We start from the raw sequence: 27,862 nt of genomic DNA on the forward strand, positions 1-27,862 counted from the left end.
CTGTTTTAATTATGATACAAATTCCTTCTAAAATAGATGGGCAAGACAAAATTGGAATGAGAAGAAAATATCTCCATATAAGAGATGCTGGTTCAACATCTTATATGCTAAAAAATGTATGGATCGAGACCATGTAAAATGGCATGTTTATAAGGGGCATCTACGCCCCATCCTCATGAGAATTTTTCTCTAAAACGGGAAAAATTCTACTTGCGTCCAGACAGAAACGGGTTCCAGAGTGAAATTCTCTTTTCCGCATATCCGTGTGGACAGCGAATGACAACATTTCTGATAACGCTCGTTTCAGAGAAAAGCGTCCTCCTGTGGACAGGGCATTAAAAGGACTGAGGTTGCAACCCCAACCAAAACACACACTCAAGATACCTATAGGCTTTACATTACATTATTATAGATGATGCAGCCCCATGGTCAGTGCAGACATGGCATCTCTGTTATAGATAAGGCTTACTGCTGCTATAAATCACATGGGCCTTCATACGAGTTCTTGTACATGTTCAGGATGAGAAATGGGCGAAAGGGCACCTTCGTCCTGAGAGAGGACACGGCACGCTCACTGTGAAAAAGCAATGCTGCAGTTTTCACCGCTTATTACCCACGCTGTTAAATTGTCACTCTTACTACATCACCGCAGAGACTCCCAGTATCTTCTGCTCTTCTCCACCGCAGACTCTGCATGATAACTCTGGCATTTTCAGTCGCCATCATGCGTAATGGACAGTGTTAGAGACACTCTGCGCTGTCCCAATTCCTACCCTAACCCCTGCAGGCTTCTGACAAGTCTGTGTAGACAATGGGGGCTCAAGGTGTGCAGGCTGTCGAGGCTCCGGGGGGTTTGAAATGGGCAAGCGACAGAAATGCACTTCACACCTTTTTTTCTATTCTCTCTGGGTGAAGTCCACCTTCATACTGTTGTCTAAATAAGACATTTGAGAGGTCATCAGAAAAACATCCACCAAGCGACTGACTGACATATATGCCACAGGATCTATATAACTAGGGGTGTAATGGTAGCCTGTAAAATATTAAACTGCACGGTCCAATATGGCCTTTTTTTAAAAATCGGTCCAGGAATGTCAGATTTGAACCACTGGGTGAAAGCCCTCCAGCAAGTTGTGCCTCTGTCCACGCCTCTGCCCTCTGACCCGGTTGTAACAGGAGGTGAGATGGAAACACAAGTTGCACACAGACGTTAAAATAAATAAATAAATAAATAAAAATAAACAGCGCTAGCAGAGGATTTGACAGAGCCACGGTGGCACTTCAAATACGTTGGCACCAAAAACGAAGAAGAACCAGGGCACAAAAACCAAGTTATGGAACATATGATGGGACACCTGTACAGTTACACCCCTAGAAATAACAGAACACAACACAATATATGAGGGCTGTCAAAATTAAGTGCCAACCATTGCTTTTAATTTATAAATATGTCACATATTAAATTAAATCAATGCCATTAAGGAAGCTGCATTTTGTTTCCCTGAATTCATCCGAGTCAGAGACAACCCCTACACTAAGATGGAGGTGGACAGTGAAGGTGTTTTACAGCCGATTCAGATGATGCATTTACATTATTACATTAGTCTCGCATCGCAGGGCTCCTCGTGTCTATTCAGAGAGGCATCTTTGCTTGCTTTTAATGCATGCTGCTGTGTTTGCCAGATCGAACTCCATGTTACTGGGGACACTGGTTAAAAAACACACATTGCCACAGGCCTCTAGGCAGAATAATTGCAGCTGCAGGGGACCGCTGTCAGTTCAGCTGCATGTGAACGGCACTTTCCCTGTCATTTTCTGACTGCCCCAGATCACTTTCTGTGAAACAATCAATGCTACATCTCAGTGGCACTGGGGCCACCTCCCTCCCTCAGGGAGGTCCACTTCCACGCGTATGGCCATGTAAAGGGCTCATTATGGGACACTAAGGAGCTTTCTGCAGGAAGGCATAATTACAAAGGGGACACCCTAAACCCTCACTGGGTCTTCACAAGGTCACGCACCTGAGACGTCACAAGACTGCAAAAGGGTGGGTTTTGGGACAGAATAAGAAGCAGCAGCCCTACAGGGGTGTCAGTCATTAGCAGAGCTTCACCCAAACCTCCATGCTACAAATATTCACAATGACTTCTGTTAACCAGAACGTCTCCATGCAGTGTCCCAGCGCGCCGTACAGACCTCCAGCATCAGCTTGCTGTGCTTAACAAACACATTTTCTCCTCTTATTCGCCTTATGAAACTGGGCTGAAAAAAGAACACATCCATGTTTGCTTCATTTTTCATCATGTATGAGGCACCGGTCGGTCCATACGATCCCCTGTTTCATGGCATCAGGTATCAGGATCAGTAAAATTCAGGCATCGATCGGAGGGAGCGTACCTGTGCCTTTATCTCGGATTCATCCTCCTGGTCTGACTGTGAGCATGAGAGGTAGAAAGAGGGGAATATTAATGTAACATATTGACATGTATCTCATGGCTCTACATTAATACTGAGCAGCAGGCCAAAGCAGCATACATAGATAAGCAAAAACACACCAAAAGAGAAAATCTAACTATGTGTACTCAGTAAAACAATATTTTAATAAACTCTCAGATGTTGCTTAGACTCTTGCATCATTAGTATTGATAATAATAGTAACAATAGTAACAAAAACAACAACAAAAATAATAACATATGCATAACTTTATCATAAAAAAAACTACCTCGCATCAACTAGGACCAACCATGACAACAACAAAAAAAAATTCCACAGATACAGACCTCTGTAGCTGTCAGTTCGCCATCAATAACAGTCTCAGACAAATCGGTCTGTGACATAAGGCAAATGAATGAACATCCAGCGGAAAGCATGAGGAGAAAGAGAACCAAAGTTCGTCAGTTACCGCATTTTCACCTACAGCCTTAGAATGAGTACTTAAGTTCCATTTGCAATTCCAATTCCAATTTGCAGTTCCAATTACAAGAGCTCATATTCAATCGCAATTTCTAGAGCATAACAATGTAGTTCCCTAAACTGAATTCAACAACAAGAAATCGAAACAAAAGCGGTCCTTCTTTGTAACCAGAGGAAATTGCAGATGGGGTACAGCACATTCTCGGTGGAATTAAGTTGCGGCTGCACTTCAGACTCTCACGGCATCCTCAGCTCCAGAGGGGGTTCAGATAAGAACGCTCCATTAGCCTGTCCTGCCCACCTGAGAGACAGTCTCAGTGTGAAGGCTTCTCCGCCCCTTTCCCAGACCCACACAAAAGCTCTGGCTCTGCTCAAGTGCTTTGGCGGCTAAAGAATAGTGTTCCCCCTGAGCTGCCCTGAAAACACTGCTTCCCCTCATTACATGTTTCTCATCTACTCTTAATTATGTATTTCTTTTAAAGCACAGGGAACAGAGACTCTCACCCTTGTGTCCTGCCGAATGGGAGAGACAGGGCTAGCCTGAGAGACCTCCGTGACCTTCGTCGTCTCTTCCTCTTCTTCCACTCCCTCCTCAGCCTTCTTCTCCTCAGCCTTCTTCTCTGGCGTCACTGTGGTGATGAGGTCACTCATGGCGATGCCCTTGGCAGTTCCGTACAAAGCCGTGCCCATCTCTGCCATGTGCACGCACACACACACACACACACACACACACACACACACACACACACACACACACACACACACACACACACACACACACACAGAGACTGGTTTTCATTTTTCACTCATTGCTCCCAGTCCGCAGTCATTATCGGCACTGAATCTTTGATGCATTCATTGCCAAATCTACAGGGTGTCAAGGAACAGCGTCAGAGCAGAAACAAAAATTCACGCAAAAAAACTCAGATATTAGCCTTGATCTGCAGCAGAGAAAGTAAAGCAATATCGAGACAGTCATTGTGCAGCGGAAATGCAAAACCAGGTGATTAAAATGCCAGCAGCGTTTTTTTCAAGCAGTGCTGAAATATCTTCATCGGCTGTTTAAGCATTAAAAGCAGACAATTAATTGTGGCAAATTCATGAGGGCACATGAAAGATATTTCACTTCATATTTGATGGCTGGCCCCATCAGTCGTTTTCAGACAAACTGTGGATGCATACTAACTCTCAGATGAAACAGATCTCTGGTTCGATTTTTGCTCTAATTAGAAAATAAAATAATCTAGAGAGATTTCCAAAGGGAAAAACTGTTTCATAATCAGATCGTAATGTTACCATTGATGCCATATGCTACTATCTATTTGGCTATTGCTAGTGCATCTCAGACTATTAGAATATTTATAAGAAAATCCTTTTGTAATTAAATTCAAAAGGCTAAAACCTTCAACAGGTCAGAACTGATCAAGTATCATCTGTGTATTGAAGACACAAGTTGGACATTTCTGCATTGCAATCACAGGTAATATTCTAATAAACTGGATTAAAATCAATTAATATCATCAGCAATAAAACAGCAACAACAATAAAAACATTTACGTGTAATGAATATGGCACGCATAGGTTTATAATAATATTACCAAGTTATGTCAAATGACCTTTTCCAAAAGATTGTAATTTTTTTAAGATGACTACTAGAGTCTGAAGATATAATTACAACACAAGAGCGAATGTTGAAAGGTGATTGTATTGTTACTTTGCATGTGTAAGTATGCATCACAGCTGGCAGGCACAAACAAGACCTCCTAAACATTTACATTTAAATTTACAGCATTTATCAGACGCCCTTATCCAGAGCGACTTACAATCAGTAGTTACAGGGACAGTCCCCCCCGGAGCAACTCAGGGTTAAGTGTCTTGCTCAGGGACACAATGGTAGTAAGCGGGACTTGAACCTGGGTCTTCTGGTTCATAGGCGAGTGTGTTACCCCTGGTAGTAGCCTAGGGGTAAACACGAGCTGCACCTATTAAGTTAGTCTGATGCATTCTTTGCATGATATTTACTTTCAAGCTGCACTTGAAGGATTTAACATCATGATAGGATCATAGGTTACCAAACAGGGTAAAATCAAGAACAAAACAGTTTTTATAGGGTAGCTTTGCCAAAAATTACAAATGGAAATCAATGGCATTTTGCTGTTCAATTGTTCCATTGAACAGTAAGTTCAGTAAATCTAATCCTTACATGAAACCAGGGAATACAAGGGCTGTAAGGCTTTTTCTTAATTTATGGTAAATCCCAAAAGGAAGCAAAAAAAACCCTCTATCGGGGTATGCAACAGACATGAGGCCCCGACACAACTTTCCATTTATTGAATCGCCGGACGTGATTGCAGTATGGATTTGGGCCACAGCGGGGGCACTGTTACATCAGCTACAGCCGAGCAAACACACACGCACGCACACACTCCAGCACGCCAGGCTTAGGTCTCAGTCAGCAGGGCGCATGCAGAGCACATCTGATGGCCACCAAGGGATGTCCAATCAAAGGTGGCGGTGTGTGAGAAACAAGTGAGAACGGTGCTGAGCCAAGCTATGTGATGAAGCAGTAATAAAAGGAAGATCTACGAAGCACACAGTGTACACAGTGCGTACAGGGGTGTATGTACCTGTTGGTTTAGTGCCGTTTATATTGGCAGATGGTTTAATTCCAGGGGCTACAGTCACTGTGTGTTTTGGTGTACTCCGCTGCGGAGCTGGGGAGATTGATAGGAATGAAAAAGCTACTGCAAAGATAGATACAGAAAACATGGAGACACTCTCAGGAGAGAGAACCAAGCTGTTATGGAGATGTTTGGAGCACACAAGGGAATTAGATAATAATGACATCATGTATTTGAGACAGAACAAAGACAAAATGCAGCAAGAACCACTCAAAAAGTCTTAAGAGCTTAGATAAAATCAATGAATTGATAAAAAGGGGTATACAAATGGCAGCCATTCCAGGGAAAAGAAAAACGGTTCTACATGAAAGACGGTGGCAGATGACAAATCATTAGAGCAACTATGATCATGACTGGAGTCGACTCTAAATACTAGATACTAATGATGGAGCTGTTTGAGGTTGCGCATCTTGTGCGGAAACAAGTGTTGAGAGCCACACCTCCACGTCACCCTCCCAGCTCCTGCCAAGTTCCAGCAAGGCATCCGCCAGCAAAGTGCAGCATTTGCATTCAAACCACACAGCTGGGAAATAAGAGTGACAGCACAAGCCAATAATCAAAACGAAAGGCCCCCCCCCCATCGAAAAGACAAAAAGGACATGATATGGAGCAATTAATGGGGGGTGGGGAAAAAAGCAGCGACGTGCACCTGTATGCAACGATGAAAAAACACTGCAAATCCCACCAAATATTCCAGCACATTTTTATGTTATTTTATAAGGCAAATAAGACAGGACTTAGTCATAACAAGCCTTTAACCATATTCTTTTTAGCACAGAAACTGGAAAAAAGGACATTACTAGTGGTCTGGGAATGGCTGATAAAGCCGTGTGGAAGGAGACCAGGATGAAAAGGCGGCATGAGACAATAAGCGAAGCTACAATGGCACCGGGAGCAGCACACAAGCCATGGGGAAAGAATCGTAGTAAAGGAGTTTTATAATGCCTGTTTAACGCCAAGGCTAAACAGGGTTGCCAGGAATATAATGGAAATCCGAGTTGACGGCTGTGTCTGTGGCGAACATATCGGGTCCAAGCAGCCGAGGATTTTCTGTGGAAAACCGACACTATCGTGACCTTGGTGGATGAAAGCGGCAGCAGGCAGTCGCTGGTGAGAAGTGAGTCATGGATGTTCTGTGTGGATCCCATGCTTCTTCTTACACAATCAGTTCTATATATTTTACTACTATAGAGCTCTTAACCTACATAGCCATTTGTCAACATTGTAAGAACATTACTTGCAGGAGCCTTATATTCTGTAATTCGAACATACCATGGTTATTATTCATCATGGGATCACTTTATAGGATTTTACCCAGAGAGTACCGCTACATTCCATGGGATTTGGGTGTGGAAAGCCTGCAAAATTCACACACACCTCCATCCAGGCTGCGGGACATGGTGTAACGTTTGCTGGTAGAGCGCTCGAAGAACGGCGCCGGGCGGACTATCTGTGAGCTGGCTCGCCTCGTCTGCGCCTGTGTCCTGCCGCTGTATCGGAACTTGGAGCCCAGCGTCAGGAACTTCTTTGGTGGGGTTTCCGGGGACACCAATCTGTGAGGAATGAAAAGTGCCTGTAACAATCCTCCAATGGGATGCAGTAGGATAGTAGTCTCAACCAATCCCTGTATGAGGTCTTAGTGTATTATTTCTGTATTAATTCTTAGTGCCCGTTTTCTTTTTTTTTCCCTAATTGTGAATTTTCCCTGAGCACTGTTAAGCACAATCATTTATTTTTTAAATGTCAAAGTTAACAGTTGTGAAGTTTCGATACGATTCCATGTGTTTTTATTACAGTAAACAACATCATTAGAGTAACATTTAAAAAGTTACTGCTGAAATAACACCGTTTGCATCGTTACTGCTGCTACTGAAGCCAACTGAAGATCAGCAAATCATGCAGACACATACACAGTGCAAATTCAACAATTGTGTTGTCAAAATGTTATTATCAATTTCCAAGTGACAAGTCTTGTATTGGCAAATATGCTCACCTGAAAAAGGTATGGTGCTCCACACAAACCTTCCACAGTCTCTTTGCTGCCCTGTGGTTGGGTAGTTTGAAACCAATTGTGCTTTCAAACTGCTCAAACTGGACAAAAACGAGAAAACAAATGCTTAAACTCATCCAGATTTCTATGCAGGAGCACCCTGAAGAGGACCATAGTGTGATCAGGTGTGAAGATAGAGTCTGACCTCCCCGGGACGGATTTTGATGTAGAAATTGTTCCTCTTGTAGGAGATCTTGAGGACCTTAGGCCACGCAAACCTATTGATGCGCAATCTATCGCGGTAAATCAAGAGACCAGAGGAACAGACTCCCAACATGATCTCAACGCCCTCGGAATCCTGGAAAAATAAGGCACATGTACAACCATTGGTTACCAGCATTTTGGAAATTCCAGAAATGAAATAATCATTCAGATATTTTGGTTGACAGACAACGTGATTTATGATGGCAAAACTTAAATGGAACTAGAGTAGAAGAATCAGCGACTGGACACACTGACTGGTCCCCGTCAGATAAAAGAACGATGCACAAATGGCCAGTGCAAGTAAAAAGTGCACCATGACATATTTCTATGCAGAAATCCTATCCTTCAGTCTTATTATTATGCATCATTTGAAGATATGCCCGTCTCTCTCACTGCTGCTAAAAAGAAGCCTATTCCATTTTATAATTTTTTTTATCCACAAAATAATATAAATTAGTTGTTTAAATGCCTTTCAAGTTTCTAATAATTGGGTATTTTCTCAAACCTCTCGTTTCACGCAGCTCCATTCCTCAAACCCCTTAAATATCCAGCAGGTTTACAAAATTCAAAACTCAGTGCATCCCTGCATAGAGCACATTACTTTGGTTAATATTTGTTAGTGTTTTTGGCAACCATTTAAGGGCATAATACAAGACATGATGACAGTTATGTAGGTTATCCTAATGGGTTATTATTAAAGGTGTCTACTCTACCCAGCCATAAGAGGTGAAAATCACGTCAAGGGACAACTTTCCTGCAGAGGTTCTGATGACGTTGGTGAGTCACAAAAGACATGGAGCTGAAATGAATACACAAGCTTGTACAGGAAAGCAATGGTGGACCCATCCTCAGTTCAGAAACAACCTGGCAGACTACGACAGACACAATAACACTGGTTCTGCAGACTACAGGCTCTACAGACCATGGTCATGCACAAGGACTTGATCGGACAGGGGAAGCACACACAGAGACACATCTGGACACACAAATGCAGCCTTACCTCCTCCTTAGCCGGAGACAAGCACTCAAAGAGGTTTCCTACCAACTAGGCCAATCAAGTAAGAAAAGGAAAAAACAGAACATATGCTGATCTAACCAAACTGAAGAAAATGTGCCAGTCATTGGCTCATGTCCTCTGCCATGTCATGTGACACTGCCCAATGACCAATTATGGAACAGTGGTAAACTCATTAGGATTTAAGCTCCCTGTGCTCTAACTGACAAGTGTTCTGATGGATGGCACCAGTAAAAAAATTAAAATGGAAACAATATCCAGATGGTCTATGACAACGTTTAACAAAAAACTTCATATCTGCTGAGGTACCCAGGTATATAAAGTTTGGCATATAAACACTTTGAATATAATGGTAGAAACCAAAATGCTAAGACAGCAATGAGCAGTGTGTCACACACGATGCCTGCCATTTTATGCTAATGAAGGCTTTGGCGAATCCTCGTTATGGCGTTGTTCCACGTCTTTATAAATCCACACTATGGAATTGAGCCAGTGCTTCTGTGTGCTGTGCGAAAGTAATTACGCCTTATTTGTACACGGACTGTAATGCCTCTAGGCACCTCGCCGACAGTGATCTACTGTACAACACAGCTGACACTGCAACCAGCGACAGAAGCAGGAACTTAGAAACCAACATAACGGTAAACAACACTGAACACAAAACACAAATTAGCCATTGGTCAGTGGACCTTGTTGGATTCTTAATTTCATGATTCAATTGTGGAGTTTTAATGAAATATAGTGCATGCCGATGATTTTCGGTTAGCACTGAGATCTTGTGATTTGCCGAAGACCAATATGGCTGCTCAAGGTTAAACAAACAAGGACAGAAATGTCATGCAAGTATCAGAACCACACCATGCTTTAAAACTGCTTTAAGCACCAGATAAAGCATCAGATAAGCAGCACTGCTGCTTTACCTTGGCGTGATGAAGGTCCACGCCGTACATGGACAGCTTCTTTACGTTTTCCAGGAAGTGCAATTCAGCCTCAGCTGGTGTCATACCTCTGCGGGAAACAAAATGCATTAAAAAATAACAATAATGTTCCTGTAAGGTCCTCATGCATCATTGAACCGCACTATAAAATCATATTGTGAGAAGCATAAAGAAATTGCTTGGTCTCAGATGATATTCATCATTTATATTTACAATTAAAGCATTTATCAGACGCTTTTACCCAGAGCAACTTACAATCAGCAGTTACAGGGACAGTACCCATGGAGACACTCAGGGTTAAGCATCTTGCTCTGGGACACATTGGGAGTAAGTGGGGTTTGAACCTGTGACTTTGTGGTGCTCAGGTGCCACTGGGATTACCTGATTATTGGGACAATTTAAGAGTGTTGAGGTGTGCATGTTACCTTTGATGGGCCACTGTGCACTACAAGTTTTGCTTCGGTGATTTTCATTTCATTTATTAAAAAAAGAGATACGTTTTCCTGACGTTGAGGGTTTGCACCTCCTTCTCAACCCTTCTGGTTCATAGGCAGTTGTTTTATCCACTACTGTCTTCCGTATTAAAAAAGGCCGAACACCCAAGTCAGTGCTTAATACCGATGATGAGTGTTATTGATGACTATTATTTCTATTCTATTATTTTTACTATATTGAACGGTGTCACGTAGAGCTATATTTACCAGCACCAAAGACGATTAGCCACGTAATATGTGCAGTCAACACATATTGATAAATGTACTGTAGCTGCACACTGTGGATTTGGGGGGAGTTAAAGCTCATAACAATCAATTCAGAAGTAAAAAAGTCTATTACCCTATTATTAAAGAACAAAAATTATTACCTATGTGCTTTAATTATGTGTTCTCGCTACCTGAGGCTTTGGCAAAAAGGCATCAGTTCTACAGTGACCTGTGTTTTCAACTAATTTCCATTCTAGCTTCCCAACTGAGGGTCGACATACAGGGAAATACCCCGAAATACCTGATCCATCACCCCTACTTTCACAAAATGACTGGAAAAGGTTCAGAATATTAAAAACATCAGAGCTGCAGTTTCTCTTTATTGGAGTGAATTTTTTAAAAATTCATTTTGTAGGACACACTGTAGGACACAGCAGATTTTGCATGAAAGAGAACATACGGTTGTCTGTATGCAACATACTCTCAACATACTGCCACTGCCAATCTGTACGTGGGAAAAAAATTCTGAAAAAAACCCCCACTGGAATCAGAACTGAAAATAAGATAATAATAATGCCGGTGCAAGATGCCCAAGGTCAAACAATAAACACGCACTTGTAGTTCTTATGGAGGTCAATAACTTTCTCTTCCATCTCCTTAGTTTGGTTGGGAGCGAAGCGGAATTCGCTGACGTAGTCGGTGCCGTACTCGTCGAGGTCGTAGTCGCCCAGTTCGGACTGCACCGTGTACGAGGCCAGTAGGGTGTGTGTGGCGAAGGAACAAGGCAGGCGCCCTGACACCACATCATCTCTCAGCTGTAAACACAGATAATACCTGACAAAAGAGAGGGGGGGGGGAATGAATTCTAACATCTGAACTACAACTGCAATAAACAACTGTATCACTATGGGAGATTTTGTGAATAAAGACATGTCCCTTGTAAAGTACAGCATTTTACAGGAGAGCAAAAACAAAAACATTACAATATTTTGAACAAATTTGGTTTCTTGATTTCCATTAGAAAAAAAAAGAAATATTTCCAAAATAGTCATAAGCACCTTTTTGGCATCAACTGTGTTTGTTCAGTGTTGTCGTTTGGTTTAGTTTAATATGCTTAAAGTTATTAAGAATTATTTCATAATGTTTTGCGACTAGAAAGAGCTGATTAAGTGCTTTATTTTGATCAGCATTTCACACAAAATGTCCTCACCCCTCAAATCATTTTCAATTTTGGAATTAATGGCTCTTCTATTACCAAAGGTTACAACATTTGTTCCAATTAGTACCTGTTCAGCTTTGTTACAATCCACACCCAACAAGTACTTAGGGACGCATCTAGTAACACTATGGTAAACCCAGAACACAGGTATATAAAAAACAGATCAAATTAAAACACTTTGTTGAACTTATTGCTAAGGACAGGTGGAAAAAGAACATCTACAACCCAAAGTACCACAGTTCATGTTGTTGAATGCAAAGTGTTTTGTGTATAAACTGATGAATAGCATGCTGTGAACTGACCTTGTGATATCCTCAGACAATTGTGCCGGGTCTGGAGGGTAGAACTTGACATTGAATGAGAAGTGCCACGCCACTCCTGAAAGAACAAGAAGTGTTGAGGACAACCCAAGGACGATTTCACAGATGGAATCACCGAGGCAGAGACCACGCAGGCACTATACAACGACACAAAAGACCAATGACCAACCTCTGATCTGTTTCTTCATTTCCTTGGACGGGTCCAGCCAGTTCTGCAAATGGCAATGTTTCTGTCAGTGAAGTATAAAAGTATAAAGCCACCCTGTTTCCCTTTGTTATGTAATTTGTTTAAACAATATTGTTACAAAAAACAATCCATTTGTCCTTTTGTACATGTACAGGTTCCTTTTTTACTATAATAAAATGTTTATTGGAGTCTCTTCAGACCCTTATACCTGCCAGGTCATGAGGAGATATTCTTCTATTTATGTTAAACCCCTATTCAAGTTACGATTCTCCCAAGACACATTAATATCTGAGAAGTCACTTTTTCAAAACATCTGTAACACAAATGATTGTTTTCATTTTGATGCTATAGTTGAACTGGACGTACCTTTTGATTTTCAATGTCTCGGAATGTGATGCCAAAGTAGTCCTTCTCCAGCAGGTTGAGGTGCTCACATACTTTCTCGAATAACACATGCCCTTTATCCCGTTTCTGTGAATGAACATTTCAGCATTATCTTTACTGTCGCAAAGGCCATGAATAAATATTAAACGCTTAACTGTGGTATTATTGCAATAACAGTGTTTAAGCGCTGCAGTACTGTATGACCATACACTAACATTTACAATATATTCCAGTACCTTCTTGTGTATTATGCCTTAGAATGAAATCAACAGAAGTGATTTTGTCAGTGATAAGGCTGAAGATGTGTGCTTATTTTGACCACATCTGGCTGAAGAAGAGTGTGAGCAAGGCCTTGGACATGCTGGGAGCCCTCGGAAGGGTCTCTCCATCCCCTGAGCCTGGTCAGAGGGCAGCTGGAGAGGAGGAGTGCTGTTCTCGCCTCTCATCCCTCCGGTCCAGCAGTAACTACTCTCAAGTGCAGCCTGACAGGCCAGTGATCACCAAATTAGGATGCAGCTCTCTTCTTCACTTCCAGCGTGGCTGCACACATGACTTCTTCTGGATTCTCAGAAGTGAACAAGATCATGGTACTTTCTCTAGGCTGGAAGGTGAATAACGTTGATAACCAAACGCTCAAGGCATTTTATGAGACAGGGTTACATAACGGCATGAAAATGCAGCCCAAACTTTCAAAACTTAAATCAGACCATGGTTGAAAATTAGCAGTCTGGATACAAGCCCCGTCTAGCTCTCATTAGTAAAATGATCACAGAGCCCCGATGGCACTATGACTTTCAATGAGCAAAAGGTAAAAATATAATCTTGAGATTATTGGAGCCGCAACACAAGGCAAAAACATAACAAGGAAAAAAAAAAGCCCCGGGCTGATGGGAAAACAGGCAGATTTCCACACTTAATTACATCCTAATTTCAACCGGTACCCTACAATGGATTTGTAACGCTTCCCCGCTCTGTAGATGCACTCATTAAAAATCTACCTGGTGAGTGAAGGAATGGCTACGATGCGCCGTTGCCCTTGAGAATGGGGTGAATATTTTGAAAGCTTATTTTCGGCCTCCCTGTTCACATTTTCCCATGATGCTTCATGACATCACAGCCAATGCCGCTGCTTTGACAGCTTGGTTTACCCCGGATTCAGAGGATGACCTTTGGGTCAGCACAGACCAATAATCACTGCAGAGTATTAAATCTGCATGCGTGTGCCGAAAAAAAACACAAACACACACACACATATAAAGACATACATCAACACACGCACAGCGTTTATGCACAAATAGCGATGGCGGTCGCTTTATTATCGTTCCACTTGATGTAAAGACTAATCTGGTCAAATCCACGCTAGGGGCTAAAACTGCACTAAGTAGATTGGTTTCCAGTCGCTGTGAACTCGTCATTGTCCTGCCCAGACAGCTGGCCTGTAAATGTGTCGTGCAGGACAGATTTATGCGGCGCGATGGACGGAAGGACATTTACTGTCGAGTGCGTGAACGGAAGGCAACCGCTTCCATTTTCTGAGCCAAAAGTGCAATCAGAAATCAGGCAAACGTGGCGAGAGGAATAAGGACTTGATGAAAGTTGTTTTCTTCGCCCCCTGAATGAACTCATCACCACTAAACAAATCGGCCAAATTTTATTTGATATGAGAGGGTAGAAAAATGAGACTTTCCATTTTTCTATAATTCTTGAGAAAATCTGAAAAGCCACCTCGCTATATGCTTCGTTTAACAATTTACGTATTTTGAAGCAACTGATGCAGTTAATGCAAACGTAAAAAAAAAATTAATTAAGTCCCCTTGGGTTAAATGTGTTGATCAGAAAAAACAGACAGGACTGGAGGCACGTTTATTTTGCTAAACTTTCTTTGAAGACATCATGGTGATTTAAGGGATGGGGCTACAACTGTAGGGCCACTGCTGACGGTTGAGCTGTCACTAGTCCAGGGGCCGGCAACCTTTAACACTCAAAGAGCCATCTGGACCCAGTTTCAACATTTGCAAATCATTAAACACTGAATATTGCAAAAAACAGCTCAACAAATTGATGAACAGCTCTGGTGGGGGTGGTCAGGTGGCGGCCATTCACTGCATATATCGAGCGACAAAAAAATTACAAACACATTGCATTTTAATGTTACAAGATCAAAATACTCTTCAAATTTCGAACTACAATAAAAAAACTATAAATAAAAATAAAACACACTTAAATTATGATTTATGTTCCAAAGCCACAGGGAACCACAGTGTAAGAATGAAAGTGCCGCATCCAGAGCCGTGGGTTGCCGACCCCTGCACTAGACAATCCTTCATACTCACCGAGCTTCACATAATGACTCGGTTCCCACCCCTGTTCTAGTGGAAGCGTGCTCAATGGTAGGAAAATATATTTGGTCTCCCATAGTGTTCTTTGCCGACATGTGTAGAGAAGCAGAATGTAAATGAAGGTGCATCCTTACCTCCACTACGCAGCTGTAGTCGGAGCCGTCTAACAGAGTGACCTTGCACTGCATGTTCTTGGGCTTCTTCGCCGTCTTCCCCGGGGACCTGGAAAGCTTGCTGGAGGATGACCTGTGCGAGGCTCTGTCCTCCTCCCCCTGCTGCTGATCGGCCTTCCCCTCTGGGATGACTCCCGCCTCCCTCTCTCCGTTCTGGTCCCGGACGGAGGGGCAGAGAGACAGAAGGATTGACTCTTACGGCTCTGTTCATACTGCAATATATAACATCAGTTTCTGCTCTGACATGAGACAAGATAAGGGTCAAAATATGGGAACCGCATGAGCTATATGGCACATGATTTATGGGGACTGGGATCTCGAGGAGATTCCAAGGGAAGAAAATCCAATAGGCTGTAACGACCTCCATTACTGATTAAAGGCCAGATTAGTATCGAAAAGCACAGCAGAAAGAAGCCGCGCTACCTGCTCCTTCCTGACAGGGGTGCTGTGAGCTGCGGCGGGAGGAAACTGGTCACTCTCCTGGCCAGCTTGCGTGGGCGGGGCTGTCTGAGGAGGCGGAGCACTGGCCTCCGCCTTCGACTCCAACTCTAAGCCCGGCTCTGTCGTCATGGCAGGTCAGACTGAAGACAAAGAAATCCACTTGGTCAGCCTCTTTCCACAACAGTCATATATTAATTATGATTAAGTGGATTTCATGCTGAGTAATGAATGGCTTTATTATTTATATCATATAGAAATAACAAGGTCAATAAAACTGGTCAAAGAATGGCTTAAAATGCGATTCAAGAATAAAGGATAAAGCAGAATATTTACATACATTTAAATACAACACCTGCACCCACAAAGATCTTAATAAGACACAAAATGTGGCTGAAAATATTAAATAATATGTTTGTCCCTGCAAAACATAAAAGGTTCTCTCCCAACTCTTCTTCAGGAGGAAAATAGATTCACTTGGCTTCAAACCATTTACTTGACTGCCATATATTAAATATAACCACGTCACTGCGCTCATTTTAACCAATTCAACATTCATAGGGATTTTAATAAATGAGATGCGCTCTCAAGGTTGCGGTGAGAGTGGAGCCCATCTTCCTTAGCATTAATGTAAAACCTGTTCAGCACCAACCATTCAGGAGTTGAGATTAGCACTAATATTTACATAGTCATTTACAACAGTAATGAAGCACATTAATGTATAGCAACAGCTCTAATGAGTTGCCCTGTGGTAACAGACACTAAAGTATGCAGTCATTCAGCAATTTGACCGAATTAACATAAAATTGGGAACCTGCAAACACATCACAACTCAGCTAAGAGACTGGACTGGAGGCAGGATGCACAGTGAGGATTGGCTAATAGCCCTTCCCAGCATGCATTCTGTGTTTCGACTGATGTTGCCAGTCGGCGGAGTGCACGTGAGCTGAAAATGCACTGCTGCCAAAATCTTCAGCTGCTGCTACTAGCATCTAGCAAAATAACAGAAATGTGAACCATGTTATTATATTTATGCTCCTCTGACAGTGTTTTATATATAAACATGGCAGAAAGCATGTATTTATCTCACTCACTCATCCACTATCCATAACCGCTGAATCGTAAGCAGGATCACAACTCCCGGAGCCCATCATAAGCCACGCACACCATTCACTCACACACTCATAGCTTTGGCCATTTTACAATCACCAGTCCACCAATTCATAGAACCTGGTCTTCTGTGAGTCTTCTGATGCTACTCACTCATTGTTCTTTTCAGGTTTAACAAATTAATATTTAATATATCAAAATACACATCAGGATTTCTTCAAATTTACATTTATGGCATTTATCAGACGGCCTTATCCAGAGCAACTTACAATCAGTAGTTACAGGGACAGTCCCCCCCTGGAGACAATCAGGGTTAAGTGTCTTGCTCATGGACACAATGGTAGTAAGTGGGATTTGAACCTGGGTCTTCTGGTTCATAGGGGAGTGTGTTACCCACTAGGCTATTACCACCAGTGGCAGTGGTGGCCTAGCAGTTAAGGAAGCGGCCCTGTAATCAGAAGGTTACCAGTTCGAATCCCGATCTGCCAAGGTGCCACTGAGGTGCCACTGAGCAAAGCACAGTCCCCACACACTGCTCCCTGGGTGCCTTTCATGGCTGCCCACTGCTCACTCAGGGTGATGGGTTAAATGCAGAGGACAAATTTCACTGTGTGCACCATGTGCTCTGCTGCTGTGTATCACAAGTGACAATCACTTCACTTTACCCACAAAATATACAACAAATGCCTTAACACCCTTCAAAATTCTGGGGTTGGGTGCTTGGGATGACACATCAATCAAAGTCAACTATTTTGGGTTCTGAATGTCACTGCTGCCTGAGGCCTGCAGAGTCACCCTCTCGGCCAATGGGATCAAGGATTACACCCCACATGCCAACAGCAGCCCAGGCATGCATCAAAAATTCTGCCGCACCCATAGGATACCCGCAGAGTATGACATGGTCTTCATAACTCTGCATAAATCCTTTATGTTTTCTAAAATGAAAAGCAAATTGATTTGATCTGTGATTTGATCTGTGATCAAATCACCTTCTTAAAGGCACGGTGTTGAGGAAAAACAATGCTGTTGCTGGGATTGACCATTTTCTGAAATCTTTCTCAAAATGAGTTTTGTACATTCCAATTTTGTTGTCAAAATGCACAATCAACATATCACAAACTATATGCCAAAATGTGTTAAATGTGAGAGGCGAGGAACCTGGAGGCTTTTCAGGGGGTAGGGTGGCAAAAGATTCCATGACACAAGATTCCAGTGTGCCCCCACACTTCCCAAAAAGTCTGGGGACACATGACAGACATAGTTTGAGAAGAACTATAGAAATTCTAATTAGAGGCAATGATGGGGAAATGGGAATGAAGGGAAAAATTTGAAAAAAAATACATACAATTTTTTTAATTAAAATGAAAAAATTAGAACAATATGCAAAATTCATTAAATACGGTCCTCTCCCTAACAACATATGCAATAAGAACAGAGGCAAAAATACATTGTCCACATCATGCATGTCTTTAGCAAATCACAACAGTAGTTATTTCCCCTGCCAAAAGAGGTAAATCTGGGCCTTTTGTACTGGACCAGGAGAAATATCCAAGACTTTTAACTTTGCCATTCCTAAGGTGACATGGATTTGGGAGTGAAAATTCTCTCATTTTCTGAAGCTTTTCCTTGCCGCGTCTTGCTGAGCTGAATAGGACCAGAGGGGGCATAAGCTGGTGCCCCTTTCGCTAGCTTTAATCTTATACAATGTAGGTCACACTGCAGCGCGGTTGGCTGGAAACAACACATTACTTAGCCATGCCTGCAGTTACCACCACAACTCAGGTGCTAAAGGAAACTAATGGGTCCTGGTTTCCATGGAAACCACATGTGGCCAATAAAATCGTCAATATCCATCTCAGCCATTGCCCAGATCAGATTGAGCTGTTAGATCTCACCCGATTTAAAAGGAGCCACGGTTAACTATGATAACCATGCATAAAAAATGGTATGTGAAGAATGATGCAGGGGTTCGGTTCAACAACATACTCACTTGTTTAACTGAATTAAACATTCTGAGATGGCTGCCGTGGCCCAAATTGGCATTTACCCAGGAGGCCAAGGGCTACCACGTGCAATCCTGTAAGATGTGTGGGCTCCTTCTTTCTTATGAATATCAAGTGTCATGATGGGAACTGAGCACTAGTGAAGAAGGGAATGCCAGAAGCGGATGTTTCCTATTGCTGTTGTGGTGTTTTTCACAAACCGAGGAAGCTGGTGGAATGAAAACCCCAGCTGGAAAGCAAAGTGAAAGGTTTTCATATTATATTAGAACTGATTCCATTTCTACCAACCCCAGTTGCGAAATGACAGCTGCAGAACAGTACAACAGTATGACAATTCAAAATTCAAGATTGGTTTATTGTACCCAGTATACCATGTATTGAAATAATGTTTCACAGTTTCCTGTTCCTGGATCAAGCCTAGTCTTAGGCAAAAAGGACTAGGCAGAATCCATGAAACTGAAACGAACACTTTTTTTTTTAATTTAACAAATACTGAAACAGCTAAAGCTGTGTGCGTAAGATACTTGAAATGATTCATTTTGAGAAACACAGTAATATGACCATTGTTTTTTTGACTACCCTAATGATAGGATCATCTTTGATTGCTTCCTGCAAATGCAGAATACTGCACATTGTCAATTGCTCTGTTTTCTTATAAATACCAGATGCTCTGAATAACGTTGTCCAGATTGGACAAGTCCTTTCCTAAGGTTTTTCTTCTTTCTTGTCTTGTCTTACTCAGCTGAAAACTCTAAGTATAGATGAGGAAAAGTCAGAGAAGTGAAACAAGTTATACTACAGTACTGTGTACAGTATTTACCAAACAGAGGGTAGTATGAGTAGAATATAATAATTCATTTATACACAATGATGTATAATATAGATGGAATAATTTACCATGAGGTTGTAACAGAGCTGTAATTGCAAGAAATTTGATCATTCTACGTGTAATTAGCTTCAGCAGCTTCACTCCTGTCATTCTGTGTGACCTGAAGACAAAACTATACAAGCATAGAATGAAAGTAAACCTGCATAGGCAGAAACTAAACACTGACAGTGCGTTTAAGAAGCCGTTTGGGGAAAGTCGGGAAAAATGTGCAGGGCGGTTAGAGGAATAAGAAGCAGCACACAGGTCTTTGAGATAAAATGCATGGCAAAAAAGGGAACAGGAAACGTCTACTGGCTGTGTGCTGTCACCTTGAAAATCACAACATGATGTCTTCATGACAGGTATTTCCATTCTGCCGTTATAGCATATTCTGAAGCAGATTTTAAAAAAAAAATGTTAATCTTGAACTCTTGGATTTTGGTTATCGTATTAGTATTTGCCACACAATTTGCCCACAGCACTGCCGTTTATTTGTTTTTCGTTAAGCGCCATGCAGATATTTTAAAACACAGCCCTGAGTCAGTGCGACTCAGAATAAGTAGCTGGACCTGAACCAGCTGCAGGGACGATAAATTCCCGTCGGAGAGGTTTCCTATTCCATGACAAAATCCCACGCTCGGCCTCTGCGTCAGGAAGGGCTCTCTCTAATCCTCCCTGTCACCTCCATGTATCCTGCCGAGTGCTTGACACTGAAACCATGGCGAGATATGAGCTCGGCAAATGTTACCTTCGGGTATGAAGTAAGTTCCATGATTAGGGATGATGGCTGCTCCTGCCAAGTGTTGCCCATTAAGAAGATCAGTGGCGAGCAGATGAATCGAGAGCAACCCCATGGCCTTTGTGTGAGCCCTGCATGCTCACTCATACTTCTGCGTAACTGGATCTTTCATCAAGCGCAATTCCACGAATGCTTCATCTCAACGAGGAGGTCCAGCATTTCTATTATCGTAGCAACACGTAGTCGAGCACAATCATTCCAAAGACTGTCGAGTAACAGAGGCACTTTCCCCTAGAGATGCTCTACAACACCTCGGATGGAGATGCACAGAAGCTATTTCATCACGGAACATCACTGTTTTATAGTTCATCAAAGTTGATGCACCGCACGGTGGCATATAAGGTTTTAATACAGTAATTCAATTTCATACTTGATTCAACGCAACAATGTAATATAAAGAGCAAACAAGAACTTCAGCAAACACATGAAATGAATAATTAAACACAGCTTTATTGCCTGTGTTTATTTTACATTAAAAAGGTAGTAAAGAAGAATTTTTAATAAAAAAGTGAGTGAAAAAGTTAGATGTGTATGTATTGGTAATCAGAGAGAACAGAACAGAACGAGAACAGAATAGGTTGGACGAATGCTGGTGAAACTCGTCTTTGTGATATACAGGTTGTTAAATATCTAAACCCCAAAAACGTTTATCTGCTTGGTACCGCGGAATAAGAAATCTGTCAGCCCCTTCCCATAAAACTCCAAAACGAGAAGGCTTCTCAAGCGCCGTTTCTGACAGGCACCACCGTGATTTGCACCTTGGCAGAATGATTGGTACTAACTAGTATTTTATTCGTCAATCAAACCAGAACTGAGCTATAATTTTGTACAAGATGGTCCAGGGTGTTATAAACAAGATGGCGCATAAATGAGCAACACGGACAACTGAACAATTAAAAGGCGTAATCTAGATCTAATCATTTCCATCCATTCATCCAGTAGCTGGAGACTTTCCCAGGAATATTACGTAGCAAGAGACAAACAGCCATTGAATATTGATGCAGTTCATCTGAACTACACACGTGGACAATAATTATTTAAATTCTGCCTTTCCAAAGTTTCTTTTTATGTCATTCATTTGATCAGCCTCTCGGTAAAGACCATCAATCGGGCCTGTCGCGTCAAACAGCGCTAATCTGACAGCTACAATCCGAGTAAGCCGGAGACCCATGAAGACTCAGCAGCATTACGCCGATCTTAGATAACAGTAAGAGATAAAAATGGCAGCCGGTTGCGGTGAACAGTCCTTTGTTCACAGGGCGTAGTGAACATGAGAGAGATAATACTAAGCAAAGGTTGCCAACCTGATGTGTGATGCACATGCCGTTTTAGAGACGCAAGACCCTGTGGTCATCCTGGACAGAAGGAGAAAGTACTCTGCACCGGCGCTAACAGTCACACTGCAGTGCCGTGCTCCCGCAGAAAGCCAAGATTTGACGTTTTTACATATAAAAAATAAAAATATGAAAGTAACAGTAAACCCATTTTCTACATCTGCACAGTACACAGTATGGTACAAAAAATAGAGATTCAACCAGGTATGGGTGCAAAACAATTCAGCGTCAGTATTGAACTACAGCATCATTCTGTTGTCTGTGTTGTTTACACTTGTAAACCTCCACGAGTAATAATTTTTGAGTTTTATGCACTCAAGCCTGACTGGAAAGGCAACAAAGTAGGAAATTATGAAAAGAAATTGTATTAAACAGCGAGGTTGCACCTGGTTGAAGAGCCCCTATGTTCTTTACTGGTTGGTTTCTTGGGAGAAGCGACGTTCTTTCACTGCTGCTCCTGTCAGTAATGGGCTGAAATGGAGGGAATCAGCATCTCCTCATATGTTGTTTGGCCACAGGTGGAATGGTCACCTTCCAACTACACTGTCCTCTACCGATACAGCAGACTGTCTAACAGTGACCGTGGACGAATGCTCAATGGCAAAAAAACTGCTAAACCATAAACTTCATTTTATGAGTATTTTTTGAAAAATTGAAGACGGCAGTTTTAGGTCATTTTAAATGTGTGCTTACTCACTTTGGTTTTGATCCTCAAGTACAGACCCTCCTGTACTCATTAAATCCTCACAGATGACATGGGTCAGTGCAGACGTGGACAAGCAGTCCCAAAGTTTGAAGATAATTAGATCCAATAGGACTGAGGGTGTAGGGCGGGAGAGTGGGGCACACATGTGAAAGAGTAGATGAAAGCGCGAGAGCGGCGAAGACAATCTCTCAATCGCATTTTTGACGCCACATCAAATGCCGCAAACAGGAAGGCAACAGCTGCGCTTCCCCTTCCCCTATTAGCATTCTGCCTTTCATTTTCTGCAGGAGGGCTAAAAATAGCAGGCAGCGCCATCCTGGGCCTGATAGGCTTTTCTCCCTGCAGAGCAGAGGAATTCGGAGGAGGCAAATAAAAAAATAAATGTATACATAAATGAAAAAAAGGAATTGGAAGCAGAGTTCGACAGCACAGATGAAGGAAGTCATCAGGAGCGCATCTCGAGGAGCGCATCTCCATCAGGGGAGCACTTCAGCACGCTTCCAAACAGGCCCATTAATACACTTGAGTGGTGGAGCTCATTCATAAATCAGCGCAGGCGGAATTAACAACAAGCGGCGGCAAAGTCTGAAGAAGGAGAGTTCGTTCTCGGATAGAGTGTATTCTCTGAAGGGCACATCTACAAGTCAAATGTTTCGATGAAGGGAGGGGCGGGAAAGTGGGGGAGCTGCAGTGTCCATCATTACATTCACAGACCAATTCATCAGAAGCACACATCTTATGCTTCACACATCTCCTTGGCCACTTCATTAGACACATTTATAAACACACTTTCATACATCTACTGCTATACATATTTGGTAAATGTAGCCAAAGCACCACAGACGTTATATATACCAGAGTATACCAGTTACAAAGATTCACTGTCTCAATAGAGCCACACCAAATTAGCCATCTTTTAGATGGCAAATTAGCCATCTCATTTAGATCCTCAGTGGGGCCTAGATTGACACGCTCGTCTGACTAATTATAAAGATTAGCAGCTGATTGTGACCTGATTGTGAGATTGGAAAATGAGCTTCAGATATCATGCTGCATTGTTCAGACTCAAAACAAAGCCTTCATCTCAAGACAGACTAATCTTCTTGAGAGCACAAACTACTCAAGAGCAGAAAAAATTCAGAGAGGGCAATAACTTTCATAATATCATGATAATGTCATAATAATAACAACAGACTAGACAGTCTGTTTAATAAACATCATAAAAAAATGTATGGACATATATGAGACTATGAGTATCAAGGTGGAATAAACAATGTAGACTGACTGACAGGTGTTTACTGGAATGACTGGGGAATAAAAACAATGTTCAGTGCGGGTGATGAGTGAATGGCGAGTGACGCCCTTAGTTCTCAAGGATGGACAGCCGGCAATAGTATTGTTTTTGTTAACATAAAGTCTGATGAGATATCTTTGTCAACAAACCTTTATGACATGATGAAGACGAGCTGGTAACACAATACAATACAACATAATATATCATGTAATATTGTTCACAAATAAGAATAAGACTAAATTATATTATTTCCTTGTTTGATCATGTTATTATATTGCAGTTTCTGTTTCCTGTATCTCCCATCTGGTCGCACAGATGACATAACTTTGGCAAGACACAATTGCTGAATTAATTAGATTTCAGGATATTTGTCATGGTTTAGCAGGTGGTTGGGAAAGAATAACGAAGCAATCTTTGAATACAACAATAACATTAGGGCTGCAACTAACGATTATTTTAATAATCGATTAACCTGTTGATTATTTTTTGTATTAATCGTAGAATCGTATAAACAACAAAAAACAAGAAAAGCATTCATTTCCAACCCTTTATTCAAAAACAGAACCCAAATCTTTTGAAAGTGCACAAACATGTTGCTCCTTGAGCTGTTATAATAATAATAAAATAAAAATGGACTAACACAAAAAACACACATGTATGCTTTACATCTGCAAAAATAAAGTGCCACCTGAGATGCCAGAACAATAAATAATTTCTAAAAAAAATAAAGAACAATACAAATCAGAAAATTTGTTTGAATGTCAGAACTTGTTCTCTACACTACACTGCAGATGCACACACTTACAAACTCTCACACTGACACACACACACACTGCAAAAAATGCTTTTCTAACTTAGTAGTTTTGTCCTGATTTCAGTCCAAATCTCTAAAAAATCTTAAATCAAGATACATTTACTAGACACATGAAATAGCATATGAAATTGTCTTGTTTTCTAAAAAAACATCTCAAAATTAAGTGATTGTTTGCTTAGAACAAGCAAAATTATCTGCCAATGGGGTAAGAAAACTAATCTTAATGAGATATAATCTCAAACAGAAGTTTTAAGCATCACTTAATTTTCTCATGCCATTTTTCTTGTCTAGTAAACTTGATTTAAGATTTTTTAGATATTTGGACTGGAAACGAGACAAAATTACTAGGAAAGAAAAGCTTTTTTGCAGGTTAGCTATACATGACAACAGATTGAAAAAGGTATGGTCCAAAAAAGGCTAGTGAATAAAAACATGTCTTTAGTCTTTTAATGCAAAGTAACTATAGCACCCCTGCTTTACTACTGTTATTAACGCGCTAACGCTAACTTGTCATGCCTGTCAAGCTGGATGACGGGTAAACATTTACATTTACAGCATTTATCAGACGCCCTTATCCAGAGCGACAAACAGTAGCAACTTAGGGTTAAGTGTCTTGCTCAGGGACACAATAGGCGAGTGTGTTACCCACTAGGCTACTTCCACCCTCCGTCGTCCACACGGAGACGCAGAGAACAGTCCGAATGCTGTTTCATCCCCCCTCCACACCTGTAGGTGGCGCTGTAAGTCCCCGTCTAGTTCTCCTCTGCGGCGAGTTAAACACCAGCACCAGGGACATTACATTCCTCACTTCAAAATGGAACAAAAGTAGGATTCTGTAGCGACTTACCCTGCTGCTGAACCCCCTTCTTCCTCCTCAAACACTCCAACATGTTTGCGTTTCAGGTGCGGGATCATTGCCGTGGTGCTCCCGTGCCGTGCCATGTCGCTTTTGCATATTTTTTGCACAGATTTCTCTGCCTCCGCCATGTATCTGTCCTCTACCTCTGCTCGTTTTTTTTTTTTTTTTTTGCTCCGCGCTGTCTATGAGGCGCCAAACTCTGCTAGCATCTGTGTGCTAGAGAGACCGAGAGTGTTCACTCCGCTCCGTGCTCAAATAAAGTTTTTTTTTAATAATCAAACATCTTCGCGTCGCACGACATAACGAATCGATTAGGAAATTAATTGCCAACTCTTTTAGTAATCGATTTCTATCGATTTAATGGATTCGTTGTTGCAGCCTTAAATAATATACTAATATAATAATAAGACAACCTTATTTTAATTATGAAATAGTGAATTATTAATTATTAATTATGAAATTGAATCACTACACAAAATAGACTAAAATACAATTTATACTGACTAAAATTATACTAACATGTCATCAGTTTTTGTTGACTAAAACTAGACTAAAATAGTCATGGTTAATTCCTACTTAAATATGACTAAAATGCTCAGACTTTTAGTAGTCTAAAACTTGACTAGACTAAAATGAGTATGGACGTGACTTAGACTAATAAAGACTAAAATGACAGTTGGACGCAAAGACAAGACTAAACGAAGTGTCTCCAGGGGGACTGTCCCTGTAACTACTGATTGTAAGTCGCTCTGCATAAGGGTGTCTGATAAATGCCATCAATGTTAATGTCCTGCATCAAGCTAATCAAACCAATGAAAAGACAAAGATGCACCCATCATACAAATTCCACGCTGAAAAAGCATATGAAGGCAGATTGCTTTAACTAGTCAGGTCTGTTACAAAAACATTACCATCTGACCACCTAAATATACTGACTAACAGCATTTTCCTTGAATTGATTGTTTCATCTCCTGATGGAGCAGTGAACGTGATGCTGCAATCAAGGCTAAATGCAATCCATATTATATTCATAATAATTATGTTTTTCCTTGAAAACGTACATTTTACATTTATGGCATTTATCAGACGGACTTACCCACTGCCAATACATACATTGAATAATACAGAGGATATTGTGACAATGTGTACTGCATGTAAAGCATATTTCCAAAGCGTATGGCATGTAATTATGATGCTTTAAAAATAACAGCTTTAAAAGCCACCCAAAAAGCTCAATCAATGCAAAATAAACACTGTTCACCAAATTATACCCTGGCACCAGTGAAGCTTAATGCGACAAAGAAAATGCCCTAAAAAGTGCTTTTTGGTTGTCTAACACCGTACCATGAACATCTACAAAGTCAAGTCTCTGTCCTCACAGATACATACAGAATTCATGTAAAGAGTAATATTACGATCACTTGCAGTATTCTGTCTGATCTTATGGCATGCCTGTTCTGTTGTTATATGTATTCCTTTAGATACACCATGCATATAAATAAAAACTGCTTGTTATAGATATAGAGGTTGAGTATCAGCAACCATATCAAAGGTTTAAAATACCTTGTTGATGGGCAAAAAAAAGATTCTGAGCTCAAAGGGACACCAACATCAAATACAGACAGGAGTTAAGATCTTGCCACAAACATCTAATCATCCAATCAACAGCACACAGATCCACACACACACATATATATAAATAGCAGAAAAACAATTCTCAATGCAATATATTTTTATATTTGGCATGATATGTTCATCCAAACTGCAGGCTGCCTTTGTTCTCAGGTACTTTTTCCCATAACCTATAAAAGAAGCAGATATGGTAAAGTGCTCAAAATGGAACATCAAAGAGCTGCTGCATCCATCAAGACAGAGAAAAAAAGGGGTCGCCAGTCAAACAAGAGGTGATGCAGGCTTGAAAACATTGGGTCAATTTTAGCTGTTTCCTGCAAGTGGTGACTGGCTCACAGGACTAGTGGCAGATGCCAGGCTGTTCCACCAATTTGTAACAGAGTGATGGAAATCCTGCCGTTTTTTTCAGGAGCAATTTTTTTATGCTTTCATTATTATTTGTTTAAGCTGACAGCCCCATTCCAAGAAACTTGTGGTAACTTTTTAAGGGACACGTTTTTCGTACGTTTTTCCAAAGCATACGACTGGGTCACATGAATCAATGCAGAGGATGAAGGTGATAGGAACAAACAAGAAAAAAATCCAATAACTATCATCTGAAAGGCAGACAACCGCCAGAGGGGAAACAGCAGGAGAAGGATTAAGAGACATTTGGATGTCCTTAGGTAACACACAAACATTTTTGCTGCAGACAGTCCAGCACGGCTTGAGTGACCACTGTTAACCAATGTGCTGTTATGTAGCAGATTAGTCCTTTTGGAATAACATAAAAATAATTAGCTGTAAAGGCTGGCTAATACATTGAACAAATGTTTATATATAGTGTAATTACTGTATACTCTAATTACTAACTTTCCTTCAGTGTTGGCATAATTTAGCA

General features: G+C 41.3%; 1 protein-coding gene across 8 annotated transcripts in view; it reads right to left on the reverse strand.

Annotated features, from left to right (window-relative positions):
* Window positions 1–27,862, reverse strand: part of epb41l3a (erythrocyte membrane protein band 4.1-like 3a) — a 45,218-nt gene that overhangs the window by 10,532 nt on the left and 6,824 nt on the right. For 4 of the 8 annotated variants that reach the window (XM_028964627.1, XM_028964675.1, XM_028964660.1 and 1 more), the window contains exons 2-17: window positions 15,549–15,706; window positions 15,087–15,278; window positions 12,596–12,700; window positions 12,212–12,254; window positions 12,025–12,100; window positions 11,119–11,337; window positions 9,785–9,872; window positions 8,850–8,894; window positions 7,791–7,943; window positions 7,589–7,686; window positions 6,973–7,148; window positions 5,542–5,628; window positions 3,419–3,606; window positions 2,782–2,829; window positions 2,398–2,433; window positions 2,197–2,262 (exon numbers count right to left, since the gene is read on the reverse strand). In XM_028964627.1, coding sequence (XP_028820460.1) covers window positions 2,197–2,262; window positions 2,398–2,433; window positions 2,782–2,829; window positions 3,419–3,606; window positions 5,542–5,628; window positions 6,973–7,148; window positions 7,589–7,686; window positions 7,791–7,943; window positions 8,850–8,894; window positions 9,785–9,872; window positions 11,119–11,337; window positions 12,025–12,100; window positions 12,212–12,254; window positions 12,596–12,700; window positions 15,087–15,278; window positions 15,549–15,695 — 1,767 coding nt within the window. In that variant the 5' untranslated portion in view covers window positions 15,696–15,706. The remainder of the gene's footprint in view (window positions 1–2,196; window positions 2,263–2,397; window positions 2,434–2,781; window positions 2,830–3,418; window positions 3,607–5,541; window positions 5,629–6,972; window positions 7,149–7,588; window positions 7,687–7,790; window positions 7,944–8,849; window positions 8,895–9,784; window positions 9,873–11,118; window positions 11,338–12,024; window positions 12,101–12,211; window positions 12,255–12,595; window positions 12,701–15,086; window positions 15,279–15,548; window positions 15,707–27,862) is intronic. The other 4 variants (XM_028964634.1, XM_028964640.1, XM_028964646.1 and 1 more) reach the window with 4 other exon arrangements.

The sequence above is a fragment of the Denticeps clupeoides genome, chromosome 2, assembly GCF_900700375.1.
Source record: "Denticeps clupeoides chromosome 2, fDenClu1.1, whole genome shotgun sequence".
Taxonomy (NCBI): Eukaryota; Metazoa; Chordata; class Actinopteri; order Clupeiformes; family Denticipitidae; genus Denticeps; species Denticeps clupeoides.